Consider the following 22,674-nt stretch of genomic DNA (forward strand, 5'->3'; position numbering starts at 1 on the left):
GTGATATCCCCCTGCAATTTACCCAGAAAGAAATGCAGCAGATGATAGGCATAAACTTCTTTAAGCCTTTTTTTGTACATCTGAGCCCAGATCGTTTTTGTATAGGAATGAGAGAGCCAAACATAGATTCCTGAAGTTTGGGACCATCTTTTTCCTCTAGTACAGTGTCGTGGTTTAGGCATCTTTTTCCTCTAGTAGAGTAAGATCCTGGTCCATGCCTGGGATACAGGGGCAGTGTTGCCATACAAATTACAAGGAAGTATTTTCAGTTTTTCTGAAAACCTGCCCCACTCTCACATTTCTCATAAATCACAAAGAAGGAGAAGTTCAAAGTTTGGGCTCTAGTCTAGAAACAAGCTTCACAGCCTGTGCATCGCTCTTCACCTTGGATTTGGACACTGGGAAATATGGACAAGGATGTAGTTATTACGGCAGGGATGTGACTCTCTGCAGCAGCTACTATTGTAATATGCCCTGATGCCATCTTTTCAGGTGCGCTGGGGAGAAAAGGGCTCCACAGAAGAAGGCGCTAAGTTAGAGAAAGCCAAGAATGCCAGGGTCAAGATGCCAGAACAGGAGTACGAGTTCCCTGAACCCAGGAACCTTGCGAACAACATGCGCAGGCCTTCCTCTCCTCGGAAGTGGTACTCTCCAATCAAGGTAAGTCCAGTCCAGCGTTGTACTGCATAGGATGTTTCCAGGAGATCTGTATTCAGTGTTTTCACATCCAAGGCTAAGATGCAGAACTGTCCACAAACCTGTGATCTCAAGATGCTGCTAGAGTAGCTGTGCATGAGGGAGTCCCCCTGAACATGCACCTAGGGAGGTGCTGGAGAAAGAAGCCACATGGGGCAATGGGAATTTCCCACCAGGTTGATCAGGTTTTGGGGTTGCATTGCTTTCTTAGACCAGAATAGGATCCTGATCTCTTCCGGTGGCTTAGCTAGCTTCTGTAAAGTGCTTACAGACTCGACGGCACTTCCGAGGGCTGGCCCTTTTGTCCACACTGCATATTCCCTGAGATGTAGGGAATAAATAGCATCCTCTTTCCTTAGAAAGAGGGGAGAATATAGAAAGAAAATTGCTGCTCAATGTCATCAGGGAGGGTTGTCCTCAGCAGACCAAGGATTGCAGTGCGGCAGATGGATATCTGCCAGCAGGCGTGGGTCACAGGGCCAGGCTTGCTGCAGGGCAGCATGCTCGCCTCACAAGGAGAGAATGCCCTGCAAGAAGTGTTTGGGTGAATTAGAGTGCCTCAGATGTGGAAGGTCAAATTCAGAGTGATATCAGGTCACATGCAATGCAAAGCTGCACAACAGTTGCCCACAGGAACTGGGAAGACTCTCCTTCTCTGCCATCTGTCCCAAGGGCAGGCAGCTGTTCTTCAGTTTGTCTTCACTAATACAAATGGTTGGCAGCGTACAAAACGGAAACAAGCAAGCAACTGAATACTTCACTGAAGCAAGACTCTTCGTTGCACATGTGAATGCTTCTTGTGGATTAAGAGAAACAAACCACACAAAACAGATATTAGCTGCATCATCCAGGGCGTGGTATGAGGGCACTCCAATGTCAGAAAGCTGATCTTTTGCATTCAGGACAAATTAAGCTGTCCTCAGGAAAGGAGGACAGCTTAACTACTGTAAAACTGCTCTAATGAAAAGAAAAAAAAAAAAAAGATCCCACACTCCTATTTCTCAGGTTTAACTCTTTGGGAAATGGTAATACCCCTCTCATCTCTTTTCAGTCTGGGGCTGTTTGTAGCAGCACTGTATTTATCAGTCTCAGAAAAGACTGAAAATGCCAATTGCAAACCTTGCGCCACTGGAGCTTGGATCTCGTTTTGAAGAGTGGAGATGCTGGTTAGGGTCTTAGAAACCCTCTACAGGCAGTTTATCTGCAAGTAGTCTGCAAAGAGGGTGTGTGTAACATACATAGTAAACCTTTGGGTTTATAGAGCTCACCTTAAGCTTTATGCTGGGGAATGAGGAAGTGCCTCACTGCTGGAAAATAGAGGTTTTACTCTCCTGTGTTCTTCCTCCCCAGCAGCAGTCAATCTATAGTCAGACATACTGTATTAGCCAAGTTATTGCAATGCAGATATACTACACTGCAGTACACCCAGGTTTCCCTGCATTGTATCTTGTTACTGGTCAGCTCCAAGCAGTGCCCATAGGAATTTGGGCAAGTCACATGTTTTGGCTTTCCTCAGTCATTGATCTTGCAGCTGGTTCAAATCCAGTGATGGGAATGGCAAGGATGCACAAGGGAGTAAGAGTGGTTTCCGGAGGATACGGAAATGTGAGCCTCTTTGAAAATTTGGTCCAATGCCTTCTCTCTTTTCCCCCTTAAAGATTATCATCTAATAAACATAGCCTACCAACAAGTCATTTGCAATTGTGTTATAATGACTTCAACATGTGTTCATGAAGGTTATTCATTCCCACAGTGGGACAGGTTAGAGAGTCAACTGTTTTCAGTTCGGAGTGGGGAATGCAGTATGCACCATCCCATATTTTGCATCAGTGCATAGCACACTCGTCCCATCTGGGAGGTTTTCACTCCTACTGTGTGCTCATGGAAATGACCTCACCTAGCTGAGAGACGCAGCTCTGTTGCTTTTTGCGTGCTGCAGTCAGAAGAGTTCACAGCACACAAAGCTATACTCTAACCACGGATGAGCTGACAGAAACACTGATGTTAGCACAAAGAGCCCTGAATACATGCTCAGGCAGCTGGAATCCATGTGGGTACAGCTACGTGAGATCATTAGTTGAGAGCTAGGTCCTTTCCCATAGAAGATACTGCTGAGTTTCTCCCCTCTTCCTTCACTGGTTCACACTGTTGGATTACAGTCTCAGGAGACTTTCAGTTAATTTTCAGAGTTTATTCTGAATGGTAGGAAATCAGTTTTGAACAGAGGAGTCAAGTTTGCAGAGCTGTGTCCCAGCTGGAGATTCTCCAAAGTTCAAGAGAGGCTCGGAGAAAAGATTGAATGTATGTAGGGTTCAAGTTCAGTTCTGACTCTGACTAGGAACAGCTTTTGCTTCCTAATAGCAAGAATTCAGTTGTAAGGGGGCCTCCAAATATTAGGAATATCTCACGGGTGATATATATTCTTAATTCCTTTAGAAATATCTCCCTTACCTACCATTCAAATTGTATACAGTATAAGGACAGTTCCAATCCAAGACCCCATATCCAAATACTCCCATAACTTTGGGGTGTTCCACATCTGGATAGTATTTAGCAGCCTGAGTTTGTCTGTGGACAAGAATTTACCTCATTATTAATTGCCACCACACTCCTTATTGAACTGCACCCAAAAAGACAGTGTATGCAGACGGGATAACTGTGTCGAACACTTTCCCCACATACAATCACGAGCACTCATCAAAACCAGAGGGGATCATTTCTATGAAGCAGGGGTCCTGCTATTACTCTCCCTGTGCAGTAAGGAATTAGCACCATTGGCAAAATTCATCAGCGCTCTTGGCAGAAGCTCTTGTCCTGAAGATGTGAGCATATGAAGATGAATTTGCATTGTGTTATGCAGGGAAGCTGTCACAGAGTCATAACAGGCAGAGGGAGGCGAGAAGGGATAGCCTGTTAGGTCATTAGGTCTGTACTCTCAGCCAAAGCAGGACAGCTAACTTGAATCTATCCTTCATTGCTTTTTCCAGTCTGGTTTTTAAAATAACATAGAGGCTTCCACCACTTCTTGGGGGGAATATTTCACAGACTACCAGACCTCACCCATAGGAAATGTCTCCTGATACTCAGCTTAAATTTTCCCTCACCCCTATGCTCCAAGTGCACTTTGCTCTTTTGGTTAAAGCAGATGTTAAATTTCTACCCGCTCCACTGGACTGGTTGAAACACCTCTTTGGAAGGTAGATAAATCTGCATGTAACAAGCTACTTAAAAAAAATCATTGGTAAAGGAGGAGGGCAAGGAATTAAATCTCAGGAACAGTGAACCAAGGTAGCTTGAATCTGACAAAGAGCCAGGAAATTCACATTTTCGGGCCAGTCATCTTGCTGGCCAACAGGCCTCCTTTTCTCCATGCAGTGCAAGTGCCAGCCTTTACTTAGAGTGTTCTGCCTTTTGCCAGTTTACCTGATGGAGCTTTTCTTCCTTCTCTTTGTTGCTCTTCCCAGAGTAACGTCTATAAGGTAGGTAGACAGCTGAGAGTGGATAAATTGCTTTTTGAAATGCTCCAGAGATTTATTTGCTACCAGTGTGGCCACTGACACTTAACAGATTGTGGTGGTGGTGGTGGTGGTGGTTGTTCTTATTTGCTGCTGTTACTTCTTAGCACGATGCCAACTGGATTATCCCACTTTTAAAATATCATTTCAACAGTTTGAAAAGCCAGTGCAAATAATCCAAGGAGAATGACAAGTCTGAAAACTTAAGAAACTTGCCAAATCCTCAGCTCATCTGACAGAGGGAGGGGCAGCACAAAATGTAGATGCAAGTGAAGGATCGTAAAGGACCATGCCTTTGGTTTTAATTTGGTTCAGGACATGCTCCCTGCTACAGCCAGCCACGCAGCTCTGTATGCTTTGGTTTGGTTAGCAGCTTTTCTCCTACCTCTATTTCTACCTCTGCTTTTATCTACCTAGATATCTACCTAGCTACCTCTCCTTTCTTCCTCCTCCTCAGAACATTTATAGTACTTGCTTGACTTCAAAAGGACCACTATCAGTCTCCAAAAAACAATGCAGAAGGAACCACAAGACAAGGCTAAACTCACTGTTCACCCACAAAAACTCATATGCAGGACCTGCCTCAAGGCTGAGGTTGAAGCAACAACTGGTGCTCTCAAAAAGAAACCTCAGGTGAATCCTAAGTGGAGGCTACTTAAGCATTTACTAAGCTGTGTGTCCCTGGCATATTTTCTGGCCTTTGTCCCTCCTGTCTCTATTTACAAAGCTGACATGGCACAGCTTCCTTGCTAGAAGAGGCCCAAGGGCAGCTTGGATTTGTAGGCAGCTTACAAAACCGCCTCTAACTGACACCACCAGATACCAGGTCTCAGGAGCACTCTAGGTATCAGGTCATTCACTAGACCAGGGTCGATAAGGTGCTGAATTAACCATTAATTCAGGAAGAGAATGCATTCGTGTTAAAGCAATGGCTGAAACTACACCCTCCTTCATTTGTCATCTACCCTGATTGTTTCTTCTTTCTGGACTTCATATCTAGTTGGACTCAAAGCTTTATTTGCCTCCAGACCTTTTTTCTCGAAGCGACCTTGTGCTTCAATTGCAAAGGAGTTCCCAAACACAGAGACACAGCCCAACCACTAGAGAGCACGGAAGTGTTTATATTTCCAAATTAATGCATTGCCATTTTCATTTCTTCAACCAACATCATCCTTTGATGTGGACTGGATCCATGATCCACTCTCACTCTCTTCCACCCAGATGCCTCAGGCAGACCCTGAAGCTCCATTCAGACTCCCAAAGATGGAGCTCTTGGGTTTTCCCAAGAAATCTTGGTAGGCTTTTGGAAATTAGGACTGCAGAGTAAAAAGGACTTTTTTGTTCCGTGGAAAGTTGTAATTTTCCTTCTGGTTTCCTAAAGGAGAAATGGAAGAAAAAGGTACTTATTTCTTAAGTTGTCAGAGGGGACAGGAGATCAAGAGCTTCAGCCAGCTCTGATGTAGGGGGAAAGATGGATTGGGATAGACAGGGATGGCTTCCTTCAGGTCTACGAGGTTGTGCTGTCCAAATGCAGGAGTCTGACAGAGGAGTTTCTTGCTTCTTCCTTTGAGAATAACAGACTTTCCTGGCTCTCACCTTAGGAAGTCCTTTCCCCGGTATCCTATGGAAACAAGATCTATGCAGTCATTCTGTGTGTGTGTCTGTCTCCACCCATGTATCCATCCAACTCCCAAATAAGCTTTGAACCATTGGCTCAACACACTGGTTGAGGAATTATAGGTCTCAAAGAGGATTACGGCCCTAATGGTTTCTTGAAAAGGAAAGAGAAAGACTGTAGGTCCCCATGAAAGGCAGAGTATGTATTGAGTGCTTTGAGTCTTTAATTAGATACCAGAGAACCAGTGTCACAGAAGGACCTTATAAATACCCTGGCTGTCAGGAAGGTCTCACCTTCACAGACACTGAAGTTTACTATCACCCATGAGACCCAAGCTCTCAGGAAAGCAAGCTTCCTTACTGTTAATGAAGCTACTTGCTCTTTTCCCACCACCACTGCAATATTCACCTTCCATTTCCATTTGCTTAATTTTGTCCCATGATAGTTATATGAGGCAATTCTGCTGTCATAAAATTTTTGTAGGCTTTATTTCCAGGAAAGAGGTGGCGATCATGCATGAGTTTCTGAGTCCAGTCAGGGATAGCTAGGTCTTTGGGTTTGATCCTCTTGGCTGCAGGAAATAGTTTTGTACCAAGGGACAACTTTGTACATTCTCAGAGTAGCTTGTCTCTGTCTCTGCAGATACAATGAAGTTTGCTGACTATTACTGGTCGGGGTTTCACTCATGGTGCCTGCTCTAATATCATAGCATTTGTAGCATTCGGAACAATACTAATGGAAAGCTTAATAAATACTGTCTGTTGTTAACCCTCTCAAGAAATTTTTAAAAATCTCTGGGTATCTTGCACTTAAGAGACCAAGGGTCAAATGAAGTTAATGTGAAGAGAGTTTGATAAATTAATCTTTAGCTTGTAATATGTCTGTAGCTTTCCATTGAGCCAGCCAACTTGCTGTGCTCATTTAAATCCTTCTGCAGATCTCCCAGAAGCTGAATCCATTTTGAAAGTGAAACCCTGGCCTATTAGAATGGGGATATAGGAGGGAATCCTTCAGCAGCAGATGTATGTTTCAGAGCAGATGATTTGGTGGATATTTCTACATTGCAGAGCCCTGTGCTGCTCCTTCTGGCCTTGTTCAGCTCATTTGGAATATAACCGCAGGCTTGGCATTTTGTGTTGCTGCTGAATTTCAATCAGGAATGAACGCTTTGTCTGCATTGCAGAGAAGCATTGCAGGAATGGCAGGGAGGGTCTGACCCCCCATCTCAACCAAACTTTCTGTCAACAAGAGATTTCAACACGTTGGGTTTTCAGCAAAACTTGTCTGGGTCTGTGCCTGTGCGCACGTGTGTGTTTGGGTACGGGCTGTTGGGTATGAGACCACACAGTGAGGGAGGTGAACAGCTTGTCAAAACCAGTGCAATGTGTTGAGGGTGGCATCTGTAGGGCAGCTGACACTGAGCTCATAGGAACGGAGGACTGTGAAAGATGTGTGTTATTACCTGGAAAAGATGCAAATATTAACTGACATATGGAGTGGGACCGGGGAGCTTGTGTGAGACCCAGTAACCTGATGCTCTCTTGCCTAGCATGTAGCTGACATGAAAGATTAAGTGGGTCGTTACACAGCACCTAGCTGTGACTCAGCTGTCTTGGCTGTGTGGAGAGACAGTTTTTCAGTCAGTTCTCCCCAGCAGATTGTTTTGAGATATAAATCAAAATTATTTCTAATATGTCACAGTGGTCACCTAGAGCTAAAGGCAAGCCACTCAGGCAGCCAGAGGAGGGGGCAGAATAGTTAGGAAATGCATCGTATACATTCACCTGATCGCTTTCTGCATTGATTTCGCATTTTGCTAGCAACGATGTCAGGAGCTGAGCAGGCATTAGACTCTCAGCCCAAGGAGGTATGTAAGTCACCGATTACCTTTGGAGATTTTCAGAAGAATACATAAAGGATTCTAGACACATGGATACTGTTGACTGTCAGATGTATCTGCTTATTGCTCATCTGAAAGCCTCTTCCTTTGCACTTGCAGCAAGTTTGGAGTGAGTTTCTGTGAGAAAAACATTGCTCTCCAGCATCTTGTACAAGCACAGGAAATGATTAAGTAAAAAACGTGTAGGTCTATGCTGCATTGTCCCTGCACTGCACTTTGCACAGTGCACTTGCTCTTGCACAGAAGGTAACACTGTGTTTCTTTTGATTGCAGGGGAAACTGGATGCTCTCTGGGTCTTGCTGCGGAAAGGTTACGACCGTGTATCTGTGATGCGCCCACAGCCAGGAGACAAGGTACGATGCCTCAAAACATTTTTTTACAGCTGGGGGGGGGGGAAATCCCTCTAAAGTTTCTGACTGCCTTTACACGTGGGATTGAAGGCAGATACTCGTGACAGCTTAGAAACAAAAATTCAGTCACGTCTATCAGCTTTGTTTGCAACTGCAGTTCATGCAGTTTGACTGATACAGTTTCAAGAGTGAAAACTGTCCAGGTGCAGTGTCAGAAATACCCATCGAAGAGCCCAGTACAGTCTTGCTCTTAAATAATATAGCTGCTTTCAATTAATTATATAATTAATTCTAATGAATAGTAAGGAATATTTCTGCATGTTTTCCTTCATTAACATCTTACATTCTGGACTAACACTCTGAACATACACATAAATAAATAAATATTTTGCTACATAAATTTAAACTTCATGGGCACTTTTACAAAGCAAAGTTTGCAGAATGAGGTTTGGACTGTTGTGTGAGAAGGAGAAGTATTCACATATATTTCTAGTAAAAACTGGGTTCACGCAAATTTCTGTACATTAATGTGTGCTTGTGGGTGGAAACAGAAGCCACTGAAGAGAATGGACTAATGTCACTTTACAGGAATGGTACTATCTATGATGGCAGGATACTATAGAGCTACCTCTCATCTCCAAGGTACTAATCTTCTCCTTTTCAGTGGAACTAAGTGTCTGGGTGCTTCCTAAATAATTTCAGGACAGTTATCCCCAACCATCTCTAGAGGTACCTAGCTGAGCACTAAAGTGGCCAACACACACTCATGTGTTGTGTTCAGCTCTAAGCACTCAGCACACACGCAGGGACATGCAGCTGGGAAGGGGGGGTGAGAGCTGCACCTAAGCTTTGCGAATTTAGTCTGTGTTCAAGGAACACAACATGGGTGAATTGAAATCCCTGTGGTAGACATAAGACATCCCCTAATTCCTTGCAATTTAGATGGTTACACCCAGTTGCCCGGGGCTGTTCCTAGTCCAAGGGTGGAGATTCAACATCTCTCTGAGCCCCTGTCCATATTCACCTCATGGTGAAAAATGTCAGTTATATTAATGTCTTATGCAGTCAGCTTACACGCTTCTGACACGAATCGACAAAGGAGCTTGGAGATGCTTCAGGAATGTATTTGGCCCAAAGAGTAAGTAACTGTGTAGCATTGTGAAGGCTTCGAGAACCTCAACTGCGCATGAAACAACAATGTAATTTTTTGATGGAGAATCATAGTTCTGTAACATTTGGCTCCCTGTAAGTTTTTCCATCGAATGCAAGACCAAGGAACTTTTGTGAATAAAAAGGTTTAATATTTTATTCCTTCAGGGGGAAGATTTGCTAAAATATCTTCACTGAGTGTGACACTGATTTCTGGGAGAAAAGTTCATAACGTACAAATTGCTAATGCCTGGCAATTTTCCCACAGAAATCAGGGTTTGAAGAATGCCTGTTGTATGAATAATTTTTTTGACTTGACAAGCTAAGATTATTTACATGAAAGATGCCACTTTCATTTATGCTAGGGAAAAGCCAGAGCAGTTTAACTGAAGCCAATGCAGTTAACAGCAATTTATATTAGTGCAACTGACAGCAGGCTCCATCCCTTTTTGGTGATGTATCTCTTAGACATGCAGTTCTGTGTCCTGTCAGCATAAGCAACAGCAGAATTAGCCCATATAGGTGTTGTATGATCCAGCCTCGAAGTAAATTAAGCTCTTTATGATTCTGCTGTGCAATAAAGGATCTCTGACTTGGGTGCAAGTACAATTTAGTGTGAAAGAGAAGCTGGCTGAAAATGCACCCAAGCTTGTAGCTGCTAAAATACCTGTTTCTCTCCAGCTGACTCCTGGAAGACTTGCAAATGTTTGGGCACTTTCCTGTGTAGATATGAAGTGCTTCTCGGACTTTCTGTGAGGGTAGACTGCTCTTAAAACATTTGTTTTCCTTTGTGTAAACAAAACTATGAGCCTGAGTGTTCGTCATCTTTGAATAACCATGTGTGACCCTCTTGGTGTTTTTAATCACCGTCGGCCTTAAGTGAGCAGTTTATGTTCATTCCTTTACAGTAGTGACATAACTACCAGGTGATGTCACTCCCAACAGTACAGGCAAAACCAATATGAGAACTCACTGTAAAACACTAAAATGACATTCATTAGTTTACACAGCTGAAATGGCAGAATTAGGCAGGGTTTTCCCCTCCCCTATTCAGCAAAAAATGTGGGGGTTGTTTCCCGACTTCAGATTTAAAGTGAGAGAAGAATCTAGCTTTCAAGCACTGGGTTCAGCTTTGAGATTTCTGAGTCATCTCCCATCTTGCTGTAGACATTCCTCGTGATTTGGATGCTGGTTTTAGTCTGTCATACCTAACTTTCTCCTTTGTAGACGTAGAAAGTGATTTTACCAGAGCTGGGCATTAGGAAGGTTGGCTTTACAACGTTTAGAGGCTTCTGTGCAAGAGGCTGGGAAGGAATGAGGCAATATTGCTGTTAACTGAACTACCACAGTCTACAACTGTGCCTTGGGAGACAATTTAGTCAAAAAGAAAAGCACAAGGTTGCAAAAATAGTTGCAAAATTTGTGCCTCACAAGATAAGGAGATTCTAAACCCTGTTTGATCCCTGCCAATCTCCCTCTATTCTTCTCTGTGCTGCTGTTCTTCTAAGAGAAATTTAAATGCATATCCAAACCTTAGGATACAAAGGCTGCGTGATTCAGGCTACCTTAAGGCTAGTGGCTTCTCCCAGGTCAGCAAACATCAAATATTATCTCATAAAACACATTACTGGGGTGGTGTGATTGGAAATCCAGTGGGAAGCTCAGTGCTGAATTGATGGGGACGGCAGCATGGAAATATCTGCCAGTGTTGACTGCAGCTGTCAGTGCCTTCAGTGCAGATAGTCCTGAGTCAGTGTGAACAGTTTGCTTTCCTTGCAAGAAAAAATATCAAGGAAAAGGAGCAGTTCCACAGAAAATCTTTTTCAAAACGAAACCTGTGTCTGGAGGACAGTGTTACAAAAGAAAAGGATCGGATGTGTTGCACTGAAATGATGGGAAATTTCTACCCATGCAAACAACTGTGTGGCCAGAATCCCCCACCGGGGAAGTCAGGGCTGGTTTTGATGAGCTTGGATCCAATCCCTGTCATTAGCTTGGAGACTTTTCACCAGTACCACAGTGAGAGGGCCTCTGGATTACTTATAAACACAACCCTTCCTCTGAAGTGGATAATTTGGTAATATAAGTTTAATAATCTGTTCATCACAACCTGGGACATAGTTCTTGGCATCTCTCCGGCTTGCAACAACGCTCACAGCAACAGCATTTCAACCCTTTGCTCTCCAAAGACAGGACCGCTTTTGTGATGGATGCATGGCCTGTGCACTGGGTCACTTAGCAACTGGCTGTATCCGACAGGTTTAGATGTTCCTAGTGCAGGAGATGCTGAAGGACAGCACTGTGGAGGACATTCACACCCAGGCAGCCCTGCCCATTCACACACAGACACCTAGATGCTCTTCCAGCCATGTGTTTCTGGTGTAGGGTTTGCCAGCACTAAAGATTAGCCAGCGGGGTAGAGCTATAAGAGTTGTTTTGGCAGTGGTGAGCTCAGCTATAAATTCCTGTGGCCTCTCCGTGTGATTCCAAATAGCTCCTTTGGACCAGGCAGCGTGTGGACCAGAGGCACAGCAAGGACAGACTTGGTCCTCAGCAGGCTGCAAAATCTTCAGTGGCAAGTCTGTGGGCTTTCATAGGTGTCCACTGGCAAATTTGGATTTGATCCTGTTCTACTGGGAAGCGTAGGTAAAGGAGTGCTCTACCCAGCTTGTCAGCAAAGGGGGCCCGTCAGAGCTGGTATTGACAACTCCAAGCCAGTCGTGTGGTTTTCAAGTGGAGGCACAGCTGGTTTGAAACTTCAGCCCTGATGCACTGGTGTAAACCCAGCCTTGCCAGTCGCAGAAGGTGGGAAGCTTCAGGCAGTCAAATGCAGGGCTTTGAGGTATTGCTGCACGAGGCAGGGCGCCTTCAGCTTTCCAGCTTTCTCCTGACTGCCTAACGTCATCCCAATGCCATCCTTTCACAGGGTGCTAAGGTGCGTGCTATCTGCTGTGCCATAGGGGACTCCTATCCCAGGTCCTCTGCAGGAATGCTAGGCAATGGAGGCTGGGCCAGGCACTCTGGTTTGGCTATCTGGCAGTCACCCAGAGGAGTTTCAGACTAACTAGCTCAGTTTCAATCATACCGTGCAGCTGCTCAGTGTAGACTTCACAACACAAGCTGAATAAATAATCCAGAGTTGCTTAGCAGCAAACTAGCATGCCCACACTGCCAGGTACGTACAAACTGCCAGGCATAGCAGTCTTTACAGCATGGACATGCCCTGGGAGTGAGAGAACCAGTGATTAGCAAAGCATCCTACAGTGACCAGCAGCCTCAAACGGAGCCATCAGATTAATATTCAATATTAAATTATTAAATATGTAAACCCTTGCAGGCAAAATTTATGGCTAGTAAAGAGTAGCCTGATATTTGCAGACAGGAGCCTTGGACCATATGATATTCCTAAAAGCTACAAGGAGGAGCTGTTTTGAAAGCAATTTGTACCTCCTTCCTTCTCTTTCCTGAAGAAAAGAAGGAAGCAGATTTCAGAGTCTTGGTGTTGTCAAATGGGCACCTTAATTCACCCACTGGTCAACATAAAAAAGCGAAGCCAGATGAAAAATAACTGAAAGGCATCTCTGTTTGCTTTGGAGCCTGAAAAGGAGTTGGACTTAATCCCAGGGTTACATCATTTTCATATATAAGCAATCCCTTGCTATAATCACTTACTTTATCCACTGCCAGCACATTAGCTGAGCTGTTCAAAAAGATCACTTGCATAGAATGAAACATGGATTCAGCTTCAAACACTGTGTTGACTCATTGTTACTGTTTATCTGCTGTAGCCCACGCAGCGTCCTAGGTACCATACAAATTGTCAAGGAAGACATCCCCTGCCTTGAAGTTCACATTAGTCTGTAACAAGACATTGGTTCAAGGGTAGTGACTAACAAATTTGCAATTTATATACGTTGCAGTGGATAATGTGGGGACCGAAGCTTAGATTCCAGTCCTCCTCCTCTGTGTGACCTCAGACAATCCATTCTCTTTGTCTCTTGTCTGTTCATGCCCTGAACCCTTTAATCAACGTTGAGATGCCTTGTACTAGGACCGTTTCTTCACTGCAAAAGGTACAGTTACAGAAATAACTGACTAGTAAGTGCTGGATACAGGGTTAGATGTTTCTGGACAACAGAGAGCTGAGACCTCTTCAAGGAGAACTGCTAGAAAGGATGCCGGCCCATAGCGCGGCAGCAGCCTGAGCCAGAGCCTTACCTGGCGTTGACCACTATAGCTCTGTGAAAGCTACGGCTTTCGATATCAGCAACAGGTCCTGATCAGCATGTTGTTATATCTGCACCAACTGGCCACATGCCTGTCTCCATTTGCAAGAACAAACCATCAAGCAAACTTTGGTTTGGTTTGCAGAAGGCTTTTAAAAATGCATCTTTTATCCCAAAGCAAAAGGAAAAGAGAGGGATGTTCAGGACCTGTTTTGAAGTGCACCCAGAGAGGCTGAGATGCACAAAAAGGTTGTGAAATTCTTTTTTTGGAGTCAAACCTGGAAATGGTCTGAGGTTACCAACAGGCACAGATGTTTCCACTAAGGCAAGGAAGTCAGAGTCACATGGGATTCCTGTGGTCTCCTCACATTTTCGAGAGACTAGGTTTGCATTCTTGTCAGCATTAATGAGGTTATTTTTGCATTTGAAACATCATCAGATAGGGGTGATGTAAATATATATATATATTTTTTAGAAAACTTTATCGCTTTTATCATGGAGTAATGGAATGCTTATTTGTGCAAATTGCTCACTAAGCACAGGATCCAAATAATTAGTGTCTCTTTGAAGTGTCAGTTGCATTTCCTTGATAAACATTGTTCTGTCAGGCATTTATGGGGAGATTATTAAAATGTGTTTCAAGCCCAGACTTGGCCAGGAACATCTCATTCTGGGAGCAAATTATATTTTAAACTTTTATTGCATTGCATTAATTGCATTTTCATTTTGTGTTTGTATAGGTAAATATAGATAGAGATGGGTATAAATGTGGAGAAAAAGTATAACAAAACCACGTGTAATTATGTGTAAAGATGTATCCTATCTAAATTAACGAAGATGCAGGGAGAGGAGCTTTTTCCAGAACTAGTATAGTTTTGCAAGTTTACTGGTGAAATCACATAAGCTCGTATCTTGTTAGATCTCAGTGATATGGTTCTGGTACAAATTGTGGTTAGTTATGACGAGAGGATGAGGCTACGAAATACATGAAAATGTCCCCATTAAAGTAATCGCAATTGTTCTTTTTAGTATGAAAGGAAGAATGTGTGTGTGTGTGTGTGTGCTGACATAAAAAATGGATCTTAATATAAACAGAACAGTCAGAGTATGAAATAAGACAAATTTACAGCCAAATTGCATGAGTCTTCACTACAGGAAAGCACTGTTTTTCAACAAAAGCTTACAAAACTCCCTCTGCCTTACGATCACACTAATGTTTTTATATTACAGTGAAATGCCAAAACCTCAAATTAACTTGATTTCAGGCTTCACTGTGAATGTTTTGTGCAGCCTAAGGAGTTCAGATGACCACTCTGGATTGTATCAGCCATTCATCCCAAACGACCGTTTTTTGTGAAGGGCCCAATTCTGCAAAGCAAGGACTTGCTCCTGGATGTGAAGTCCCACTGCATTTCTGGAGAATCACTGGAGTGTGCGCTCCAGTGCTGCTGACCGGGGGCCTACCTCTACGCAGCTGTGCAACAGGGGACAGCAAAGAGCTGTCCAACCCCAGCCAACAATGGTCTGAAAGTCTTAAGCCTAGAGATAGAGAGCTCTTTTAATTTGCATCCTGCTATTATAATTCTAGATCTAAGATGTTCAGCTGAGCTGGAGCTTTGTGGGCTGTTCTCATATGGCAGCAGGGAGATCTGAGGTTTGGGCACTAGACTGGGAGTCGAAGCCTAGAGTCGCTCCAGTCTCTGCCACTGATGCACAGAGTGACCTTGACCAAGCCACTTAATCACCTTCCATTTCTCAGAGGCTTTTCGTGTCCTCTAAATGAGGCTAATCCAACATATTTTCTTTCCCAAAGTATTTGTGAAAATGAAGGCTGAAACTCGGTAACAAATTTAAAGGATTAGCCACAGTCATGGCTGTGGGCAGGGATAGCTCTATTTGCAGGTATGTGTATAGCTTGCACAATGGCCTGTGGGTTCACGTGGTTGCAACGTGCTGCTAATGGTACAGAGATTCAGGGTTTGGAGGTTCAGGTCTGTACACTTTAGACCTGTATGATGCTCAGTTTAAAGTAGAAGTCTGGCAGTGTTTCTTACGTGGTTTGTTTTTCTTTTGCAAGCTGAGGTGTTACAAGAAGAAACTCAGTGGGAACCGGGAGCTAGCTTTGCCAAGTCTGTCCATGTGCCATCTTTGGCACCTGTGTCAGGAGCTGACCTGTTTCAGCAGACCATGATTCTCAGTTCATGGGACAGCCCTCCTGAGCGTTCCTAGCTGAGTGGGCAATCATCACTGTGTCTAAAAAATGCAGAGGAGGAAAAAAGCAGCCTGCATCATTACCACGTTACAGTAAAATTTCCTTCTCTGTCTGTTCTTATGCTTTGAAAAACCTGAAAAACCTTTAATCTGCTGCACGTAATTGGGTGTTTCACAGAGGAGATTAGCATTTGCTGCTGTGCCATTTGAGGAATGTGAGTGTCTTTTTATTTCTGGCAAATTCAAACTCTCAGAAGATGAAGTCTCCTTTCCATGACGTCCCCTGTGTTGTGGAGAAAGCTGTATACTTGCAAAGACTTATCTGGGAAATAACTAGTCGTCTCTCACTCCCCACACAGCACTGAAATGGAAGGAAATTAAATCTAAGCTAAAAAGAGAGGGACAGTGCTGTCACATAGCCTGGGGGCTTGCTCCTTGTTCGTTATAGTGGTGTATTCGTATGCTCCAGGCTTCAGCTTAAATCAAATCCATTGTGCCAGGTGCTGTACAGGTGTAAAATAAAACCAGAATCTCAGCCTTGTTTGAGGCAAGGGGCAAGAGCAAGTATAGACAGATACAGTGAGGAGCACTGAGATGATGTGGCAGTACCAATCTATGTGAATGCTAAACAGTGGTTCTACAACACCAGCTGGAATAATCTGTTAATGTAATTCAAATCTTCCTTTAACCACAAGGAACAACTTTTCTTGCTAGTTCATTCTCCCTCAGCACATCTCCCATGCAGCTTCCAAAGAAGGAGCAGTGCAGAGTTGCAGCCAAAACTGAATATATGTGTGCGTGCATGCGTGCACGTGTGTTAGAGCCCAGAGCAGGCACTGCCTCTGGAGATCGGGCTGTACGAGGGCGAGAGTACAAAGCTCTTGCTGGGTCAAAGCAATACTCTTCTGGACTAGTGGGACAGGGAATTAGACCATCAGGTGTGTCTAACTGCGCAAAACTTGAGATTTCCAGAGCCGTGAGGGACTGGGCAGGCTCTCTGCTCAGAGGATATTCCTGTGTGGGGCTCATGGAAAGGGCAGCCTTCGGTATAATGAGCTGAGAAACAAAAGGGATTCCTAGTTTGTTTTAAAGAGCAGAAGGCAAAACAAGCCAATGGAACACCATAGTTCAAACTTTCCTCTGCATGGAGTGAGTAGTTCTGCAGCTGTGGGCTAAATTAAATAACTATTGGAGTAAAACCCTTACTGGAGCAGTGCAATGATAATTATGCTATGGGGGTAGAATTGCAGAACTCAGGAGACCCGATGCAGAAAAGTGTCTAGGTTTGTAAATTCTTACAGAAAACATAGCAAATTTGTTCAGTAGGTGCTTAGGTTCTTAGAAATCAGTAAAAACATAGGAAGTGAAACTCCTATAACAGAAAGAATAGGATTTTGATGCGGAGAGAATCACCTTGTGACAGATGTCTAGAAAACCCATCTCTCTCATGCATGTTTCTTGCTGAGTGAATGTTGATGTTGCATTTGTGTTGTTTCCCTCATGCAGCTTCCAGCAGTGGGCTGGACTTTCTCTCCTTATCCTTATGGGAAAGCGAGGTCATTGTTTCCTGTGGGATTGCAGTAAGTTCCTAAAAATAAGCAGCAGCCCCAGCTGAAAAATTTGGACTGTGTCTGGGTCCATCTGCACTGAGAACTTGTGAGGGGAACCCTAGGTCTTACATCAGCAATCAGAGGGCCCTCAGAGACTTGCTAGGCACGCAAAGCCACCCAGAAACAAAAGCACCGACAGCAGATGCTTCACCTGTAGTCCAAGGCACAGAAAGGGATGACTTAAACTACAGTTTAATTCAGTCCTTGGCTTTCCCTGGTCAGGCCCCCATCCTGGATGTGAAAGCACGTGGTACCTGCAAGACCCTGGGCAAATACCCTGCATGAAGTGCGAAAAGAGCAAACAGCGTCAGTTTGAAGAGTTAGGATTGAAGTTGTGAAGACAAAGGCACAGTGGATCCAGGAGGGGGACAGTCGGTAGAGTGGCTCGCACCCTATCAGTGTGTCACACAACAGACAGGCTGAAGCATAACATTGGTAGCTAGAGCCACACCTCTCTGGTCAGCCATCCCGGGCATTACATGTGTGTAAGTCCTAATAACTACAGAGCCCTGCTTCCTGATCTGTTTTTGTTAATAAACATACACATTCCAAACATGTAAGCAGTACTTTGGAAGAGCCATAAAGCGACACGGTGGTGCATGGCAGGGCAGCAACCACCCTGTGTGGGGGGCTAGTGTAACTCCAGCTGGCCTTGTGCTGCTTTATGTAACGCTGTTCTGCTGCCAGGGCTTCAGCTCTCCCTCCTACCTCTGCTGTAACTGGTGTCCCACTGAAGCCTGCAGGTACTGTGCTGTGTGTGCCACCCCTTGCCCAAGGCAAGTGGATACACAAAGCCCGGCCTCTTTCAAAGAGGAGTGCAGGACTCTCCCAGTAACAAAGAACCCCTTCCTGTATGTCCCTACAAGCAGTAGGCACCTATACTTCGTAAATCATGGCCTACGTCCCACCCCGTACCACCAGTGACTTACAGACCATGGGGAGCACAAAGGCAATTTATTTCAGCATTAGCACCAATGATTGGTCGTCAGCCGTCAGCAGGTTCATGAGGAACTGTAAAGCCCATTACGTATTGCTGGCACACAGGAATACTGTTTTTAACTTAGGGCTGCATTATTAGAGCTATTTCAAAAAATACAGAAGGAATGTAGGAGTTAGCCTGGGCCTTTGCTTGGAGTGCACAAATCCAATGAAAACATCCCCAAAGCCGTAATTATATGTTCATAATTGGATACTGAGGAGCAAATTCTGCCACACAAACCTCCAGTGAGTTCACTGAAAGTCACGAAATCTGTTTTATTATAGAGTAGCCAAGATGAATGGTAGTATGGGGAAGGCTAGGTATTACTAATTAGCTATGAACATCGCAAAGCACATGAGCAAAATCTATCATCCTGGAAAGTCCCCTGAGTCCTCTCTTATTTTGAACTAGGAGTCTATTTTAGAGACGAGGAAATTCAGATTTAAGGTAATTGTCTGATTTCACACCATGCTGTTTCACAGTGTCATGAACAGAAACCAGGAGATACGATTCCAAATTCCCCTGCTTTAAACAGGAGATTACGTTCCCTTTTCAGACCTGAGAATAAAACCAGCCATGTGGACTCCCAAGTCACCCCCCACACACCTGTACGCTGCTATGTTGCTACTTGCTTGATGATTCTTCTTTCTGCAGACTCAAAAAAATGCACAGGTGCTGATAAGGAGCTATTGTTTAACCCATCGTTGAGTCTAAGCTAGCAGATTTCTGTTGATAGGCTGCAGAGCTTGAGAACAAAATTGTAACCTTTCTGCACATACTATTGCAGTGTGGTTTTCCATTAATAGCTATGGAAAAGTTAACCTAAACATTAGCTCTTTTTCCTGGAACTAACAGCTCCAAAGCCAAAAGCCCGCTGATCTGCTCATCAGCTTGCAGGACTACTGCAAAGCAGACCGCTTGTTACTGTAAAAACAAAGCACAGCGCTGGCTCTTGAACTGCCGGACCTCTGTTTCTGAAGCAGGGAGTAGCCAGCTCATAAAGGGGAGCATCCCAGTCATATCTCGATCCAGGGCAAAATTTCCCCTAGACGGAACTACAGCGTTATGCCTTTAACATTGATGGTCAGGGATCTGCCTCAGAAGCCAAGGCAAATCTAGCAGACAGGAATTGCAGGGATGGGAATTATTTCTCACTAAATACTGGTAGGACAATATTCAGTAGACAGTAATTCCCGTTTACTTGAGCCATTAGCACTGCCCTGCACAGGGTAATATTCCTGAGTCATGTAACGTGAAAACAGCCATTGAGTTGTGTTCTTCTCACGTTCACATCGTAGCAGATGCTGTCCTGAACCATGCCCTGTCCTCTTTGTCCAAAGACAAATCGCACCCAGAGAGATCCTCCCCGCATCACTGATTTCTGCAGGCTGCAAGATCCTGCAGGCTTGCACTTCCTCTCCAGAGGGATGTTTACCACTGCCCTTGATTAGTTGTTCCAGTTATCGCTGCCAAAAGAATGTGTTTCATTTTTCATTTGAAATTTTCTCTCTTTTCCTCGTACCCAGTAGGCTTTGTTATTCAACCTCCACATGAAAGATTATAATCCTGTGTGAGGCGGTGTCTTTGATGCGTCACTCAGCATTTCTCCAAGACTAGCTACCTCTTTCCAGAAAGACAATGGGAAGAATGACCAGATCTTCCTGGAAATGACACCCATCCCACAGCATAAATAAGCCAAAACTAGCTCCTGCAAAAGTAATCAGGCCTGTTTGCTGACATACAAATGCCCACTCATCACTGAAAGAGCCACGCTCCCGAACTCTGGCACAAGCCAAAGATTGAGGCTATTAAGCTCATTCCCACGCTCAAATTTGGCAAGGTGGAAGCCTGTATCATCTTGTTTCACTTTTTGGAGGAGCTTGCTCTGAATGTTTTCTTTTCAGTAGGTTCCCCAGCTGGTTCAGTCCTGCATAATGTAGTTACAGATATCAAGAACCAGAGGCTGGCAGAGCAATGGGTATTATCTGGGTTGTGGTAGGTCTGAAGAGCCAGGCACAGACGAGAAGTTATGAGTAAGCTTACGAGTAAGATTTCAACTGGAGACTGAATTGGCAGAACCACTCTTTGTACCGTGGGGACCGCAGATGCACAGTGCTATATACATAGGTATATGCGAGCTTTAGTCATAAGCCAACATGACTGAGCTGCTACTCTAAATAAAATCTTACTTATTTCAAATTCTGTGAAAGATCTGTGAAAGCTGCAATATCTCATGGTGTTCAAAGTAGTTTCCTCTATTCGTCAATGGATACTGCTTTTGGGTTGCTTGGACAGAACAGGATCATATAAATACAAATACGAACATTGCTTTAACATCTGAATAGACCAAACCATATCAAGGCATAAAAGAAAGTTAGGTAGTTTTTCTGCTTCTTTTTTCCTTCTGAGTTTAGACAGGAAGCTTGTCTGCAGTGTAGGAAACTGCCTCCGATATAATTGGAGTTCAGTGGCCATGTGTAAGATTACTTGTCACTAGTTTTGATAATGTGTTTATCATTCTCGTTTGGGGTAAATCCCATCTCCTTACTTGGCTTCAGAAGGAAACGCCATTTTGTACCACTCTATTCCTGGAAGTTAGAAAGTCAAATCTAGCATGGCATGTAGTACTGAGACCCGACAGACAACTCTGGATCTTGCTCCAGACTTTATCACTCTGCAGTACTCTTCACAATGCCTTTTAAGGTAAACCATAACAGTCCATAGTTTTCAGTGCTGTGCTGCCTCTGTAATAAGAGACCAGGTTATTAGAACCCTGTTGGAGTGATGATCTTATCAATGGAAGTCTTCCTCTTAATTTTGGGAGAAAATAGGTCAAGCCTCCAATTTATTATTTATTGAGTGGCCAAGGTGGCAGGAATGCCTTGGGAATGGTAGGTTTTACGAGCAATGCTGAGTTCTAGGCTCTGTATTTAGTAATGAGACACAGATGGGAATGGTTTTGTTGCGGTCATATTTTATCACGAAATGAGACAGTTTTAATAGTTGTTTGGTGACTAACAGATACAGAGGTAGCCGTATAATTAGTGTGCTTACTGCAGGAGGCAGTGTTTCCTGGCATTACCAAGCATACTCAACACAGACTGATCTCACTGAGAGAGGCTGGCTAACAAAGCCCAGAAGCTAGTTAACAGTTTCCTAAAACTGTCTCCAGACACCCTTGTGTGATTTAAAAGGCAGCACGCTGCCAGCTCAGGTCATGCAAGCAGGGTTATTTCAAGCTCGCAGAATCCTACCACGTAGCAGAAGCCACGTGGGATTTTGGGGGTTATCTTGACAGGGGTTTGGAGCAGCAAAAGCTCCCCAACCAATGCTGTTCCCAAATGATAAAATGTTGGTGGGAAGCAGATATTGATTATTCTCATCCTAGTCTTTTCCCAGTGTCACCTTTGTCCCGGCACAAAGGGATGCATTTTTAGAGCGAAGTTTTGGAAAGTACCCTATGCAAAGACCACTTTCAAAAGAGGGGATCCACACCACGTTGGCTGTAGGCAGTTTTTCTCTGTAGCCACAGGAGAGGCAGCATGAGCTGTCTGTGCCATTTGGCTCTTGCAGGCTGTGGACAGGCAAACTGCCAGTTTACCGCCTTCCTCTCCCCGTGGGGCTCAGAGCTGCTATCAGATCCACTATGACTCTCCACTCTGTATTCCTCCTTCTCTCCCCACTCATCACCCTCGCAGATGTTTGTGGAAGTTTCATGCCTGGACTGGGTTCAAATCGAGCACCCGGGATCCTACCAAGGAGGCTTGGCTTGGAGAATTTAGCGTTTCTCACATCCATGTATGTGCTTTGCTTTTAAAGCAGCTACAGTTTAGTAAATCATCTCTTTGCAGACACTAGTGGTAACTGTCACATTTATTTAATATATTTTCATTTGGCCAGTATCTCCTACAAGTTTTTGTGCATGCTTGATTCAGAATCAGGTATCAAATCACAGGTTAATTTTTACATTTCTTTTTTTTCTCTCTTTCTTTTCCTTTTTCTCTTTCTTTCTTTTTCTCTTTTCTTTATTTCTGTATTTCTTTTTATTTCTCTCTCCTCTTTCTCATAACAACAGAGTAAACCAGGATATTGTTTATGGAAAGTTTGAATTACTAATGACCCATACAAAACAACATTAAGGATCATATCTTTTCCAGTGCCTCTTTTTAAACCCAGGAGCTCAGAAGCCAGTCCCAGTGTTTTATGATCTTAAAATGTTGATATTTTTCCAGGTATTAATTCCAGCTTGATAGGAAACCAAGAGAAACAGAAACACTTTTCATCTTCACTTCAGAAAAATGTGCTCCGTCTTCCTCTGTTAAAGAGATACCTTTTCGGTACCATGGAGGGCATGCCACTGCTCTGGGACCGACTTCCCTTTCCTAAATTACCTTTCCGCTGTGCCGTGTGTGAGCCTCA

At 43.9% G+C, this 22,674-nt stretch overlaps 1 protein-coding gene across 2 annotated transcripts in view; it reads left to right on the plus strand.

Annotated features, from left to right (window-relative positions):
* Positions 1-22,674, plus strand: part of ANTXR1 (ANTXR cell adhesion molecule 1) — a 111,145-nt gene that overhangs the window by 78,698 nt on the left and 9,773 nt on the right. The window contains exons 16-19 of one of the 2 annotated variants that reach the window (XM_050910289.1): positions 493-660; positions 8,003-8,083; positions 8,669-8,722; positions 9,146-9,204. In XM_050910289.1, the coding sequence (XP_050766246.1) occupies positions 493-660; positions 8,003-8,083; positions 8,669-8,686 (267 nt within the window). In that variant the 3' untranslated portion in view covers positions 8,687-8,722; positions 9,146-9,204. Of the gene's footprint in view, positions 1-492; positions 661-8,002; positions 8,084-8,668; positions 8,723-9,145; positions 9,205-22,674 lie in introns of those variants that run through there. The other variant, XM_050910288.1, reaches the window with a different exon arrangement.

The sequence above is a fragment of the Gymnogyps californianus genome, chromosome 23 (assembly GCF_018139145.2).
Source record: "Gymnogyps californianus isolate 813 chromosome 23, ASM1813914v2, whole genome shotgun sequence".
Taxonomy (NCBI): Eukaryota; Metazoa; Chordata; class Aves; order Accipitriformes; family Cathartidae; genus Gymnogyps; species Gymnogyps californianus.